We start from the raw sequence: 16,063 nt of genomic DNA, 5'->3' as shown, positions 1-16,063 counted from the left end.
ACATGTAACGTAAAGAGGATAAAAAATATATAGATTTGTAAAAAAAAATCTTGATTCATTGGATAAATCCAAACTACATTTAATTATTGATTAATTTCATTAAGATTTCATTAAACCAATATGATGGAATACAGGGTAAATATTATTTTGACTCAACCACTTATATCTAATATAAATATTATCTTAACACATATACTTTTCGTTAAATCTAAGTATTATTTTTAATAGAGTCATTTCTACCAAAACAATTATTTTTTAAAATCTTGACTATAAATTGAGTATTCTTTAGATCCTATCACTTATGATTAAATTATTTTGTTAAACAAATTATGTGATTTAGATCACGGGTTGCTAACTAAAACTGATATAATATTCTAATACATATATTAAATGAGAAACATTCTTTCAAGTTCTTATTTAACACAAAAATATTCTTATTCACAAAAAAATGACCCAAGATTGCTTAAAATAATAAGAATATTAAGTTTATGTCATGACACTTCATGTTCCTTTTGAAAGAATGAATAAGCAAACAATTTCCACATATATAATAAGTATTAAAATATCTAACAAATATTATAAACATTTTACTTGTTAGATAAAGTTATATAAACACAAATTACTTTATACTTATCGAATGGACAAAATATTTTAACCTTTCATAAACACATTTTACGTTTTAGTTTAAATACTTACAGAAATCAAACTCGAAATCTAATGTAACAAAAATACATTTAAAAATTGATAATATTTGATTCAATTGTTGATTATGGTTTAATTTACCCTTTTACAATCTTAAACTGTTTTATAAATTAGTTTTTATCAAATGTTTAACATCTTAGTTTTGGAAATTTTTTCAAATTTTTCTTTTAAGAAACTTTAAGCCACTTCTATTCAAGCTAACTTTAACAAATTAATATAAATAATCACCAATGAGATATTATTTTAATTAAATTGAATATCTAAAAATCAATAGTATATTTCTATATCTAAATTTTAATTAATATTCCTTTTAAAGATTATTCTACTATTCATTTTTTAAATTAGTTTTAAAATAAATTAACTAATTTGTTTGAAAATATCATTCATTTTTCAGTAGTTTTTCTCTTAAGACTTCTCTTTTTATTCTTATTTGAAATTCTACATTCTTCCTTAGTTCTTACACCTCTTCTCCTGCCTTTTTTTTTCACCCCTTCCCCACTTATTTCATATCGTTTTTAATTTAAATTAAGTAGCTTATTTGTTCCTAATTATAAGACAATATTCTCTAATTATTTTAGAATAGTTAATACATTTAGTACAAAAAATAATAATATATTTTATTTTAAATACAATGAAAAACTACTAATAAAAGACTACTAACGTTAATTTTTATTTAATAAATATAAATATAATTTCTAAAGATAAAAATTATATTCAAACAACATTAATAAAAATAAAATTCATGTACTAATGGTTATGTTTAGTTGGTAGCTTTGTCATTGCGCACTACGTTTTAGAGGGGTTGTTCAAATGACAATGTATCTCTTGATTGAGTAAGGTTGGTAGGTAATGTATGTCATGCTCAAGAGGAGTACCTCAAGACTTCTTTTATATATACACTGACCTTGATCACAAATTTTCATGTCAAACTCCATTTTGATGAGTTAACCATAGGAGGATTGCATGTGTTAAATGGCGTCCTTAAGCAACTTCATCCTAATGCTTTGATAGTGCTCAAAGCATTTCATATAGTGTGAGAGTTCCTTAATTTAAAGTTTTCTCCTATATTACTCAATATAAAGATCCTATCAATTTGTTGTCTATGTTCGATCAATTGAAGTTGTGTTTTTTTTTTTGCACATTATACCTCCTATCAATACCCAAAAGAGCGGGAATTTTCCCTCCCAAATTCCGCTTCCAGTGCCAATATATGGGGGAAAACATCACGCTCATTTATCCTTCTCATTTTTCCCTACCATCTTAGTGTCATACTTTTTCCCACTAGCAGTGTCACCCTCCAATGTTTGGTCACCTGAACTTCTTGCCACCACTACTCATTTCTTCTTCTTATTTTTCCTTACCGTCTCGTAGTCTCATCACCGTTGCTCTCCACCATCGCGGGCTTGCCACTGTTGCAACCCACCACTGTCCGCTTTTCAGCCTTTTCGACAAGCTCAACTTTTCTGACGAGCTCAACTTTTTCGGTGAGCCGTTGCAGAGTTGATATCTGCGATTATGAACATCACCAGTCCTAATAACATATTCTTTCTCTTACAGATTTGACAATTGCAGAGAAACTCTACATGATTCCCTGTGATTTTAACTATTGAAAATAAATTAATTGTTTGATTGTTTGGAAATGAGTTGGTTATTGTCGTGATGCTGTTTTGGTGGCGGAGTTCGTGAAAACGAAAAAAAATGACACAGAGGGAGGAAGAAGATGAACTAGGTTGCGGTATTTTTCGATAGATGAAATGTTCGTCGGTAAAGTTTACCGACAACGTTTTTACCAACGACATTTTGACTGTCGGTAAGTCGTCGGTACATGACAATTATCGACGAATTTTATACATTACAGATGAATTATGGTCGTCGGTAATATCAATTATTCGTGTAGTTTTGTGCTTGCAGAGGTGGAGAATTTGAAATTACATTGAGTCTAGACAATGGAGCGGTTGAGCTTAGGAATATATAGGGTAATGAAGGGTACTATGAAGATGGTGATGATAGATATTGATGATGTAGTGATTGGGAGGCTGATGGTAAGCATAAAGGAATGATGAGGAAAGTGTAATGAATAATAGTGTTATGAGTTGGACGTTATGGAGCATAAATCTATGGAGGTGGGTGACAAACTTGTGTAGGTTTATGAGCGATAGATGGTGGGGAACCATGGTGACCTTGGATGCTTTCGTTCGCCATTCATGCTTTCCATCAACGACAAGACTTGGAGGTTCATCGAAGATGTTGCACCTTCGATGCTTCCATTTGGCATGAATAGAGAAATAGGAAGTTTCCTCACGCATGAATGAAAAAAAGATGGATTCCCAATTTTGGCCCTACATGTTTAATTGTTTTTTTAATTATAACCTGAAACAAAATTATAATTGACACATGTACAATGACTTGTCAAAAAATCACATAATATGGTTAGAACGTGTTAACTCCTTGGTAGGCGCACTAAATCATTTAAGTAATATAAATTGTATCGTTTTCCAGGGGATTTGTGTTTTTTTAGATTATTGTGGTTACTTGGTGGTTTAGGCAATGAATATAAACAATGATTGATTCAAATAAGTTGCAAATATATAAAGTTACTGGATATAAAGTTTATAAAGTGATACAGACAAAGACTCATCAGGGTTGGACTTCATGATCCAAACTTTATGCACTCATCCACATAATATATCTCTAACATATTCAAACATTCACATCACAAGTGTACAAGCCCTAATTCCTTATAGCAAGCTTTAAATCTCTGTGTGAGAATACTAATCCCTTAGATATTCAAACATAAGATTTGCATTAAGAAAAGATGTTTATAGTGACCAATAACCTTGGTCTATGTCTAAAACCAAACTTCTTGATTGTTCTATCCATGTCTAGAATCCAAAGCATTTTCCAATGATTAGACATCACCAAAATAGCCTAGATATTTCATTATGCAAGTGAATAAAAAGGATAAAACACAAGAAATATGAAAGATGTTCTATTCCACAAAAATAACTAAGGTACATTACATCTAACCGAATGAAATGATGTTTAGTTACTCCTATACATCAAGAACACAATAATGGACTGGAATGATGAAAAGGATAGAGGAAGATGGAGTTCTTGAATCCTATAAATCTGAATGTAATATCACACTTATCAAACAATGTTACACGTGTTTTGAGGACATGGTACATTGTTAATTACATTAGAAAAAAAAACTAACATTATGATTATGAAAGACTAAATTTGAGGTTTTTTTTAAAAATAAGGACGAAAATTGATCAAAGTTTCAAAAATAGACGAAAACCAAAAAGTATTTAACCCTTAATTTTATATTATATTCATTTATTTTAAAATTTGATAACTTTTTGGTAAGTATACCAAATCGTTACAAGTAATACAGTGAATAAGTAAAATATCGTTCTTCCAAGGGAATTTGAATCAGGTTATTTAATCAAGCTTGTTTATCAAAATCAATTTCTAATGATAACTTTTGATTTCAACTTTGGAAAATAGCATAAAATTAACAATGTAAAAATTTAATAATGTAAAATTGGATAAAAGATCATTGGAATTGGTCTTGACTAACTGAACAACATTTGTTCTCTATTCAAACATTCACATAAGTGTATCTTGATTTAATTCCTTAAAGCAAGTTCTAAAATTATCTATTAAATTATTAATTCCTTAATTAATTCAACAGATAACTTAGCATTAATTTCAGATGTTGAGAATGACCAAAAACACAGAAGTTATCCCTGGCGTAGTTACTTTTAGTTGCTTTTCTTAAGTTTCTGTTCCAAAAATACATCCCAGTACAAAAGAACGTTTAAAGAAATTTATACTTCGGTATAATCATAAGCAAGTCAAGAAAAGCACAAAAATACAAACAGGAAGATTACATTAATGTAAAGTCATACAACCAATTCCAAAGAACAAAAAAACTAGCCTCTCCTATACATCTAGAACATACTTTTTACAACAATTCCTTGCATAAAGCAAAGTCTTGATGCTTTGAAGTGTCTCCTGAGCGTCTCCTGAAGTCTCTAGCATTTTTCGTGCTCTGTTTTGTGTCAGAAGATAGTTTTTGTCTTTTTGTCACGTCTTTTTAAGCCACTTAACTTTATTAATTTGCTCAGCGCACATGTGTGTATGCGTTGTGCGAATTTTCTTAACTGTTGTACTTCAACTGACGCTCTACTGGTGCGTTGTGCAAATGTCCTCCTTCTGGTCATACGAATTTTGGCTTGCTCTTAGCGAGAAATGATTAACAACCGTCCAAATAATACAACATTTTCTGTACAATGTTTTATATAATATATACTTCTTATTACAACTTTCACTGAGTAATAACATAAATAATTACCAAATTGAGTTTATTTATAAGTGTAAAAACAACTTCTTTTCACACTTATCAATTTTTTTGACATAAAAGTATATCATATAAAAAAAAATTCTAATTCTAATGTAGAAGTTTAAGATATATATATATATATATATATATATATATATATATATATATATATATATCCCAACAACTTTTAAATTGAAGAGATTAAAACAACAATAAAGACAAAAATAATTTTATTTTGAGAAATAAAAATACAATTAAAAATAAATTACTTCCGCCTTTTTTATTATCTTTTTAACACATTCTTTGCTGCAATATTACGAAAATACTAAAGTTAAAAAAAAAGTTAACAATCTAAAATTGAACCAAGTTAAAAAAAAAAAAGAATTTTGTTATTTGTTACCAAACTTGCCACCATCACAGAACTCTAATAACCATTTTCGTCTTATAGCTCTGCAAAGTTTGTAAAGTAGGATAAAAACCAGCCACACCCCGTTAGTAGCCAGTAGATTCAAAGTTGAGGGGAAAGAAGAAAACAAAAGCTTGGGACTCCTACCACACTATCATCATCATCAAATCCAAACACAACAATGGCAGCGAAAGGTGCATTGTGTTTGATGATGCTGCCACTGGTAGTAGCTGTTGTTATTGCCACTAACACCAATAACGTGTACCAGCCTTGTGCTGATGCCAAGATTCAGAGATCTGATGGCTTCACTTTTGGCATTGCCTTCAGTTCCAGGGAGTCTTTCTTCTTCAATCAATCCCTTCAGCTCTCTCCCTGTGACCACCGTCTTTCTCTCTCCTCCTCCAACTCACAGCTCGCTCTCTTTCGTCCCAAGGTTGATGAGATCTCTCTCCTCACCATCAACACCTCTAGTTTTTTCCCTGTAAGTAACAGTGTCACCTCTCGTCTCGTTTTCTCACCATCTGGTGTTATTCTTTGATCGTTTTTTATCTGGGTCTCTGGCTGATTGAAACTGATGATATCCATTTGTTTCTCTTGGTTGTTAACTTTTGGGGCTATAATTTTACTGTGATATGAATGTTTGATTCTGTTTGTTTTGAAAAGTTTGGAGCTTTGAGGTGATATGTTGATTGTATTCATAGAAATTTATCGTTTTCTACCATAAATATATAAGAGAGTAAGATAAGACAATGCTCAGGATAAAATAGTCGACATGGTGATATTGTTGTACGAATCAGTGATGTATATTAGATGAAGACTATATTTGGATAAATTTTATTGGTATAAAAGTTTTGTACAAAATTAGTTAGTTGGTGTGGTAGAGATAGAGGTAAAAGATAATGTTAAAGAAAATGGTGGATGATACCATTGTACAAACAATGGATCCCTTATATTTATGTGTTATAATTTTCATAGTAGAATATGGGATGGGGATAATGGGATTGTGGCTTCTGTTCATTGGTTGGTCAAGTGGGGCACTTCTGTATTTGATATTGACTTGGTGACTTCTCGGGTTTGTTGTAGTTCTTGTGAGCGATGAATTCATCTTTCGTGTCATGGTGAAGGTTCAACAATCATTCGATATTGTTTTGGAAAATATGAATTTGGTCTTGGAAAATGTTAGATGTAGAAATAAGTTTTCATACATTTTTATAGCTGTCATACGACTTTCTCGTTCGACATGACCAATGAACCTAATTTTATGTTCTAGTTATGGCAAGAAGAAATTAAGCTGTACGAGGAGGTTATTGAGGTCGTTGAATGTCATAAATCCAGCTTTAAAGTGTTTTAGATGAGATATAAGAGGTTATTTATTATTGTAGCACATGGAGGAGAAATTGTTATGTATTTCAGAGACTTGTGCTCCAATATAGAAACATCAAATATGGTACAATATACCATGTTGCTGAGAGATCAACTAGAGCTTTGGTCAAAATGGTAAACCTAAGCCAGGGAATAGAGACTCAACCCCCATTGCAGTAATACCCATCATATTACGCACGCCCTGTCCTGAATCCTGCTTAAAGGAGTTAGGTACAACGAGCAAACCTGACCTATATTCTTTGCATTTAGGTCAATAATGTCATTTTCTTTTATTTTTGCATTGTGCTAATTAAATTTTTTCTCTTGCTAGTATTTGCCTCTATAGGATTGGAATAGTCCTCATCCACCAGTTTCAACCATAATGTATTTTTACTGTGTTGACATGTTACTATGTATTAGTCAATAGGCTTATCCTTAACTCGATCTCACAAAGTTGGCTTATAGTAGAGATTGCATCCTATTTATATATTATAATTTGACTTTTTTCTAATTGATATGGAATCTTCAACACACACTCTCATGCTGAGGAATAAACATCTTGAATGTTGGATTAGATATTTGTGGGTGGCTTAAGAAGAGCACAATATCCGGTGACAGAATAGTCTTAATGAACTTGATTAAGATGGACTGTTTTTTTCTTAATTACTACGAAGATATATCCTGATAACCTGCTATTTACAAACTATTTCCCCTTATTCTTGTTTTAGCACCAACTTAAAGTTAAGCCACCCCTTATTGGTACAACTGTTCAACTTGATTGCACACAGTGTACTGACCAAATTATCTAATTTTTTTTTATGTAGTTATCTTCACTGTTGAAATTAAACCACTCCTCAACGAGTATATGCTGAAGTCAAGCCAACTTGGCAGTATTTCTATTTCTGTTTGACATGACAAATTTGTTTAACACATTGTAGAAGATGTACATATGTTCAACATAAACTCAAATTAAGATAGTAAAGCTAACTATGACTCTTAACTGTTAGGATTGCAGTATGCAAATTACTCTTAACTATTAGGCTCATTCACATGTACGTAGACATAAAATCAATAACCACAAATTCAAATAATTAGGCAGCATAATCTAAAGTAAGGAGCTTGCTACTTTTAGAGAAGAAAAAAAATTAGATGTACTATTAGTGTAAAAAAAAATTTAGGTCACAACTAGTTAGAAATCATGGGAAGAATGAATTTTCATTGTAATTCGGTACAGTTGTTGTCTAAGTTGACAAACTCATCGTATATGGTGATTTTAACAGATGACTTTGTAAAAACTTTTTACACTGCTATTGTATATTATGATTTTTGTATGGAATTTGAAAATTGAGTTAATAATAAAATGACTTTTGTTATGTTTTTCATGAAACATTCAAATTCACAAGATTGTTATACAAGTTCCCTAGTTGACTTTAAGTATTGGAGGAGGCTATACTCAAACATCCGTTTGAAACGCTTATGCTTTGATAGGATAGAATTGAAAATCACAAGTCATGGTAATTTGCACTGGGATCCCTTAAACCAACTTTTGTTACCCTGGAAGCAAAAATGAGAACCACAAGCTGAAATGAAACTTGCATGAACAGTGGCATCATAACAACTAATTTATAACTTTCATTTTCATCTCAATGAGTAGGATAGTTATGGTGGATATATGGTGGCATTTGCTGGGAGAAAGTATGCTGCACGGTCTCCACTTGCATTTGTTGCAAACAGCACGTATACAGTGACAAGTTTCACACTGGTAAGAGATGTAGATCATGGACATGATGAGTTGAGTTTTGTTTAGTTATTGAAAAATCTAAGGTGTGGTTGGACTTTCCATTTGATTAGGTGCTGGAGTTTCAGAAGGGTAGGCTGCAGAACTTGTACTGGAAGAGAGATGGTTGCTCTTCATGCAAGGGAAAATCCAACTTTGTTTGCCTCAACAAACAAGATTGTGCTATCAGAACATCATCTTGTAAAGGCAGAGGAGGGGCAGTAGATTGCAGTCTAGGAATTCAGCTAGCATTTTCTGGTACAGACAAGCATCTATCAGTGCTTAATTCATGGTATGAAGTGGAAAATCTGCGGCAGTACTCTCTCTACGGCTTGTACTCAAATCTGAGGGACTCTCTCACCAGCCAGTATAACAAATTCTTTTAACAACATAAAGAAAATCTCTTCCTATGGATTATTTTAATGGTTTGGGGATGGTATTGTAACTTCTGGGACTATATTGTTCTTTGCCTTCTTATTTGTTACTGCATATTTATTGCATACCAGTTTTTGGTTTATGTCAGCATTACATGAAGAGTGTTTGTACATTCTTGCAGGCTGCATGCGCTTTTACTTGTTCATTTATTTAAAAAGATTTTAAATATATTTTTAAAACATTAAAATCAGTGTATATTAGTATATTTTAAAGACACAACAAATGACAATATAAAAAAACTCACCACAGAATTTAAATTTGTTTGTTTCATTAGTTTGATAAAAGAGTTTACTACCAAATCTGAAATTGTGTATTGAAAATGTGGCTTGAGAAGAGGTTATAGCATATAAGAATTGAACGATATATACTACAATGGCTTGAGAATGAAAAGAAAAGGTTCCATGTCAATTCAGAAAAGAAAAAGATACAATGTATCACCTAATTAACTAATCACTAGCAATTCACGCAACTGTTCTTTTACAGAAAAATCATAGTAGATTCTACACTTTATTAAAGAACATTTTCAGCATTTTAATTTGCACACAAATTCTACCCTCTTTTTTTCATTCCACTAATCTTTCTCCAAATTAAATACACAAAACATCTATCAAATAATTTTTTTGTTTCATTGGAAATTTTGGTTCCTTAATAATTGTAGTATAAAAGACAATAGTAAAATAATATTACAGTATTATTAAACTAGATTACAATTTTAGTTTTCTTTAATATATTATCCGAAATTTTAATCTCTAGACATTGTAATTTTAATTTAATTTTTATTCTCTTACAACCATAATGAAATACCTGAAAAATTATAATAATTACATATATATATATATATATATATATATATATATATATATATATATATATAAAGTGAACTACTAATTATTTAATTTTAAATTTATTTTATTATGATAGGAGATAAAATTGTTTATTAGTTATTTGAAAAGATTTATTTTATTCAAAAGAATATGATAAGATATATAATGACTTATTAATTATTTTATTTTAAAAATATAATAGGAGATACAATGTTTTATTAATTTAAAAAGTTTATAATATTTAAAAAATTTATAATTTTTAAAATATTTTATAAAAATAAAATATTTGAAGAATAATTATTAAAATAAGGGTTAAATATGTTTTTAGTCTGTAAAGTATAAAGTGAATTTGTTTTTAGTCCTTCTTTCAAACTAAGCTATATTTTGATCAATTTTTCGTCCTCCAAAACAACCAACATTAGAAAGAAGCTTCTGATCACGATGACATTTTTCCTTCTTAACTTTTGCTACGTTGGTTAAGGGCCGAACGGTCAAGGGAAGGAAGTGAAGGAACCGAACGGTTTCTTAAGTGTTGAATCGTTCGACCTTTCACCCCCTTCCCTTAACTGTTTGGTCTCCTTTATCTCCTTTCTTTAACCGTTCGGTCCCTTCACCCCTATTCTCTTAACCGTCTGGCTCCTTCAACTCTATTCCACCTAAAATTAATTAATTTAAATTTAGGTACTTTATAGAATGATTTATTTTTAGGTTTTTCTTAAATTTTATTTTTACTAATATTCATATTAATTATAAAATTTCGTTTTTATTTTAGTTTTTAAATTTTATTTCAATCTTTATTTATATTCTTAAAATTTATTCATTTTTATATAATATTATTTTACAAAATCAAACATGCTGGCACTGAATAATGGATGAGTATATTATAAAAAGATATCAAGAAACAAACATCTTAAGTAGATGATAAATATTTAAATAATTTTTAATAGTTAAGTAAATCTAACTTTTAATAAAGAGTTGTTTTATCATTCCATGAATTGTCTAATTATTACATATTTATATTCTACTACATATAGTTTATTATGAAAATTTTATTTATTCTTATCTTCATTTTTATCTTGGTATGAATAGTTTATATTCTACTACATATGGTTATAGATAGAAGTATTAATTGCGTATCGGGTCGGTTTAACAGGCTAAATAAACCGGACGGGGCCGGGTCACGGCACCTCTTCATTGCAACAAATCCGAACCCTAAATCCGAAATCAGCCATGGTAGCATAGCGGAAGCAGAAAGCGAAAAGCAAAGAAACAGAAAGAGGAAGGAGAAGAAGCACTGCTTGGAAGCCATGGGCAAGAAGAACGAGAACCAGAAAACGGGGCTAGGTCGAGCCCTAGTGAAGCAGCACAATCAGATGATTCAACAGAGCAAGGACAAGTCTCGCTTCTACAAAAAGAAGGTTCTCGAATCCTTCACCGAAGTCTCCGACATCGACGCCGTCATCGAACAATCCCTCGAATCTCTCCCCGAACACGCCGTCGCCTCCACCACCATCATCAGCCTGTGAGTCTTCTTTCTTTTCCTTCGGCACTCACGCGCCACGCCCTTCTTTCCGCGAATGTTCTGTGACTTTAATCCTTCTGTGAGAGTAGGGACCCTACCGAAATGACGCCTGAAGAAACGAGAAAGCAGGAGGAGGCGATCCACGCCAGCAGCCTCCGAGTTCCGCGCCGGCCGCCGTGGAAGCCCGACATGTCTCCCGATGAGCTTCACGACAGCGAAACACAAGCTTTTTTGGTTTGGCGTCGCAGTTTAGCGAGGTTAGTTGTAGTTGGTTTAGGCTTGTCCGGATATTAGGCTATGAGTCGGATTTCTAGACTAAATTATGGAAACTAGGGTTATTGCATGTTCTGGGATTACGAATGTAATTTCATCTTTCTAATTTTGCTGGCGTTATTAAAGGATTTAGAGGATTTTAGTTTGTGTTTTGGCGGTGGTTCAGGCTTGAGGAGAATAAGAAGCTTGTCCTTACACCTTTTGAGAAAAATCTTGACATCTGGAGACAGCTCTGGCGTGTTGTTGAGCGTAGTGATCTGGTGAGTTCATATCCTCTTTGAAGTTTTATGGGTTGATGAATAGTCTGATTATGTGATATGCTGGAATGACTGATAATGACCTAGTTACTTGGATTGTACACAATGAAGATAAGCATGGTTCTACTTTTTATGAATATGATTGCAAAACAACGGCATCCTCTTATCCATGCAATACTTTATGTTGTTGAAGTAAATAAGTCTAGTGTGTCATGTTCTTGTTTTCTATGTTGGTGAGTTCTATCTCAATTCCCTAATCACTTCATTTGCTGGAAAGAAAACAGTATATTGGTATGATAACAAATAATGGAGCTCTGCTCTGTTTAAGATAATTGTTAGTAGTATATTAATAGATACAGAAGGAGTTCCACAACACTTTGTGATCCTTTGTTATTATTTTCTTGTTTAACTATACTGGTTTCATTGATTCCATTTCTTACTGGCCTTATCTTTAATTTGGCCTGTTATTCAAACAAAAAAAATAAGGGAAAACGGCTAAACAAGTTGGAGCTGCATCATTAGCTGCAAATTGAGAATTGTTCGAAACAATCTCATTTTGCAACTTTCTAATACTATGAAAAAAAGAAAGAAAAGCTCTAGTAGGAAACCTGGTACAGTGGATATCGGTCTACTTATTCCTCCTTAGATGTACATTCATTTTTTTCTTCCTATCAATATATATACTGATAATATATATATATCAGTAATGGATTTGTATGTGTATTGAAGTATCAATTATGTTTTGCTTTTTATATATTTCCTTTTTTTTTTGAAGTGCATGAAATGTTAAAGTTGACGATCCTTTCATACCTTTTTGTCAGCTTGTTATGGTTGTCGATTCCCGAGATCCTCTGTTTTATCGGTGTCCAGACCTTGAGGTGAGATGCTCTTTTCATTCTTCATAACTAAATGCTAACTTGACAACTCTAGAGGTGGTTAGGTTTGTAGCAAATAATGGAAGATTTTTGACTGGGTATTCTTGTGTAATGAGTTCAGAACAGTTAAAGCATCCTTTCAGAGTTACTACTTCTATTCTCTAAAAAATATTAACTTAAATTAATCTCCATAAAAATTATGGCAAGCAGTAATGAGATAGATTTGATCAGACATTGTATGTTTGTATAGCCTACTCTGAACCCTTATCTTTATTTATTTCTTTTAAGAATCACTATCGCATGAGCCAAGCATGATTTGTTTTGCACCTATTTCTTTGAGACAGGCTTATGCACGGGAGGTTGATGAACATAAACGCACATTGCTTCTGGTTAATAAGGCAGATCTTTTGCCTGCTTCTATCAGGTTTGAATGTCCCATTCCACGATGAGGTTTATACAGCATCAAATCATTGGCCTTGGTTGTATCTTGCCTCATTATTTGTCCGTATTTATTTTATTTTTTGTAGAGATAAATGGGCAGAATATTTTCGAGCTCACGATATTCTCTTCATCTTCTGGTCTGCTAAAGCTGCCACAGCAGCCCTGGAAGGCAAAAATCTTGGTTCATCATGGGATGATGATAACACGGGGAGAACTAATAGCCCAGACACAAAGATATACGGAAGGGACGAGCTATTGGCCCGCCTTCAATCAGAAGCAGAACAGATAGTGAACAGGAGGAATTCCGGCACCTCCGGTGCAGGGCCATCTAACATTAAATCACCTGCTGAAAATACTGCTGGTAGTTCATCATCGAGTAATGTAGTTGTGGGATTTGTTGGATATCCTAATGTGGGGAAAAGTTCAACTATCAATGCTCTCGTTGGTGAAAAACGGACTGGTGTCACCTCCACCCCTGGGAAAACAAAGCACTTTCAGACATTAATTATCTCTGATAAGCTGACCCTCTGTGATTGTCCTGGATTAGTTTTTCCATCTTTCTCTAGCTCAAGATATGAGATGATTGCTTGTGGGGTGTTGCCAATTGATAGGATGACTGAACACCGGGAATCTGTCCAAGTTGTGGCTGATAGAGTCCCAAGACATGTCATCGAACAGATTTATAAGATAAGGCTTCCTAAACCTAAGCCATATGAGTCCCAATCCCGTCCCCCTCTAGCATCTGAACTTTTAAGAGCATACTGTGCTTCCCGTGGGTATGTTGCTTCTAGTGGACTCCCTGATGAAACTAGGGCCACCCGTCAGATACTGAAAGATTACATTGATGGGAAGCTGCCTCACTATGAAATGCCTCCAGGTACATCAGAAGAGGAACAAGCTTTGGAAGATCCCACCACACATGACTCAATTGACTTGCATGCATCAGATTCGTCTGATATTGAAGATTCTTCAGATGTCGAGAGTGGTCTTGCACCAAATCTTGAGCATGTATTGGATGACCTCAGTTCATTCGACCTAGCTAATGGACTTGCTCCAAAAAGTACTACTCTTAAGAAGTCCAAGGCATCGCATAAACATCATAAAAAACCGCAGAGGAAAAAAGATCGTGCCTGGAGAGCAGGAAACGATGATGCTGATGGGACGCCGGTTGTAAGATTCTTTCAGAAACCAGCTAACACAGGTTCTCTGAAGGATTGATGAGGCCATGTGATATTGTTCTTGTACAACAGCTTATGTGTTAAAACTTATTTACATTGTTAATACGAGGTTAAAGATAACGTTTGTTTGGGATATTCCGGTAATATGATTTGAGCAATTTTACGTAAGCTCGTCTTGTAGGAAAAAGATGTTTGTGTGAATATTGTTGTTCTTATTAATGTGTTGAGAATGATGCCGTAGGACTGAAAAATTAGGTTCTATTGTACTAGTACTAGTGATAGCTACGCATCTGTGTGCCAATAATTGAGACGATTTTGAAGGTTCCTTGATGTTTAGGACAATAAAACATTATACAAAGCATTTTTATTTCTATCTATATGGATTAGTTTTATTTGAGCTATTTTTTCGACCACTATGTATGTGCCTTTGCTTCTCAAGTTTCACTGTGCGTGAGGTTAGAAGAGAGGAAAATGTTTCATAGATATCTGGTTTGCTTCTATTCATAAATGAGAGAAAGAATTATGTGGACCTCACTCTTCATTATCACACTTTGATAAGACAGACTTAATGTCTTATGCATCTAAATGAAAGGAAAATAAGTCTAAGCTATAAATCCAGAGAAGCTATAAATCCAGAGAAGCTATAAATCCAGAGAAGAGAGAATGCATTTTTATTTAAGTTAACGTTTTGTAGACCATCAGAATAAAAATTCCTCCAAATATTCTGCTTCACTCCTTCACAACCAAGGAGAGAAGTAAAATTTTCAGTTCCTATATTGATAGTCTTAAGTTCCTCTAGTTTGAATTTATTTTCGCCCTTCTTACCACTCTAAATTTCATTCTATTAATTGAAGTTCTTCATTTCAATAGAAAAAAAACTAATGCTTTGAGCTTTCTACTATTCCTTGATGTCATCAAAGACTTTTTAAAGAGATAAGCGTTATCTCTCATAATTTAAATTCAAAATAATAATTTTCTAACTTTTGTAGCCATTATCATGTTTTTTCTTATTTTTTGCGAATACAGTTGTACAAATTTGAGTTCACTTTGAAGTATGAAAACTTAATCAATGTTTTATGGGAAAAATTATAAATAAAATACTTTTTCTATTTTCGTACAAACTTTTAAGCGAATTTAATGTTTTAATAAAGTGCGTTTAATAAATTTTCAATATTTTTTTAGTGTAAAATATTTACATTGTTGATTAATTAGGAATAAAAAATTGTACTATGATTTACAAGATAACTATCATAAAAAGTAATAAACTCACTATACGCTATATTTTATCATTACATATCATTATATAAATGATTTTTCTTCTAAGTTACATGAATATGGAAACAAAATTATGTACAGTATTAAAAACCAGTGATTGATTAAGATAAAATCTCTTAAAAAAAGTTAAATGAATCAGAAGCGGATACATACTGATCTGGCATGCATTTTGGTCCATGTGAGATTGTCTACGAGATTCCACCTCGCATGAAAACAACGAAAATGATGAACTCATGAAATAATAGAAGTTAACCTTCTTCCACAGTGAGCCAAACATGTATTCCCCACCATACTTCAAACCTCAAATAATTAACTAACAAGTACAAGAATAAACCTGGTTAATGAACAAATCTTGTGTAAAGTTGAAATCTGATTCTTGGTTTGTGGA

At 32.4% G+C, this 16,063-nt stretch overlaps 2 protein-coding genes across 2 annotated transcripts; both read left to right on the top strand.

Annotated features, from left to right (window-relative positions):
- The first annotated feature begins 5,504 nt into the window (after positions 1-5,504).
- Positions 5,505-9,142, top strand: LOC124846314 (uncharacterized). Its single transcript, XM_047323551.2, has 3 exons — positions 5,505-5,937; positions 8,473-8,580; positions 8,670-9,142. The coding sequence occupies exons 1-3, from the start codon at positions 5,638-5,640 to the stop codon at positions 8,979-8,981; spliced, it is 720 nt and encodes a 239-aa protein (XP_047179507.1). The 5' UTR covers positions 5,505-5,637; the 3' UTR covers positions 8,982-9,142.
- Positions 9,143-11,025: 1,883 nt separating this feature from the next.
- LOC124846311 (GTPase LSG1-2-like) lies at positions 11,026-14,777 on the top strand. Its single transcript, XM_047323548.2, has 6 exons — positions 11,026-11,376; positions 11,466-11,633; positions 11,816-11,909; positions 12,728-12,784; positions 13,126-13,205; positions 13,309-14,777. Exons 1-6 carry the CDS (start codon positions 11,162-11,164, stop codon positions 14,438-14,440), a joined length of 1,746 nt encoding a protein of 581 aa, XP_047179504.2. The 5' UTR covers positions 11,026-11,161; the 3' UTR covers positions 14,441-14,777.
- Positions 14,778-16,063: the final 1,286 nt, after the last annotated feature.

The sequence above is a fragment of the Vigna umbellata genome, chromosome 9, assembly GCF_029865625.1.
Source record: "Vigna umbellata cultivar VRB3 chromosome 9, Vumbellata_1.0, whole genome shotgun sequence".
In the NCBI taxonomy this organism is placed as follows: domain Eukaryota; kingdom Viridiplantae; phylum Streptophyta; class Magnoliopsida; order Fabales; family Fabaceae; genus Vigna; species Vigna umbellata.
The sequence above is the reverse complement of the archived record's forward strand: the minus strand, read 5'-3'. Positions and strand labels throughout refer to the sequence as shown.

Bases quoted from the DNA above. Each gene is read 5' to 3' on its own strand.
- LOC124846311 (XM_047323548.2), top strand. From the start codon at position 11,162: ATGGGCAAGAAGAACGAGAACCAGAAAACGGGGCTAGGTCGAGCCCTA. The intron at 11,910-12,727 runs GTGAGTTCATAT...CCTTTTTGTCAG, and splicing joins TTGTTGAGCGTAGTGATCTG to CTTGTTATGGTTGTCGATTC. The intron at 13,206-13,308 runs GTTTGAATGTCC...TATTTTTTGTAG, and splicing joins CTTTTGCCTGCTTCTATCAG to AGATAAATGGGCAGAATATT.
- LOC124846314 (XM_047323551.2), top strand. From the start codon at position 5,638: ATGGCAGCGAAAGGTGCATTGTGTTTGATGATGCTGCCACTGGTAGTA. The intron at 5,938-8,472 runs GTAAGTAACAGT...CTCAATGAGTAG, and splicing joins ACACCTCTAGTTTTTTCCCT to GATAGTTATGGTGGATATAT. The intron at 8,581-8,669 runs GTAAGAGATGTA...CCATTTGATTAG, and splicing joins CAGTGACAAGTTTCACACTG to GTGCTGGAGTTTCAGAAGGG.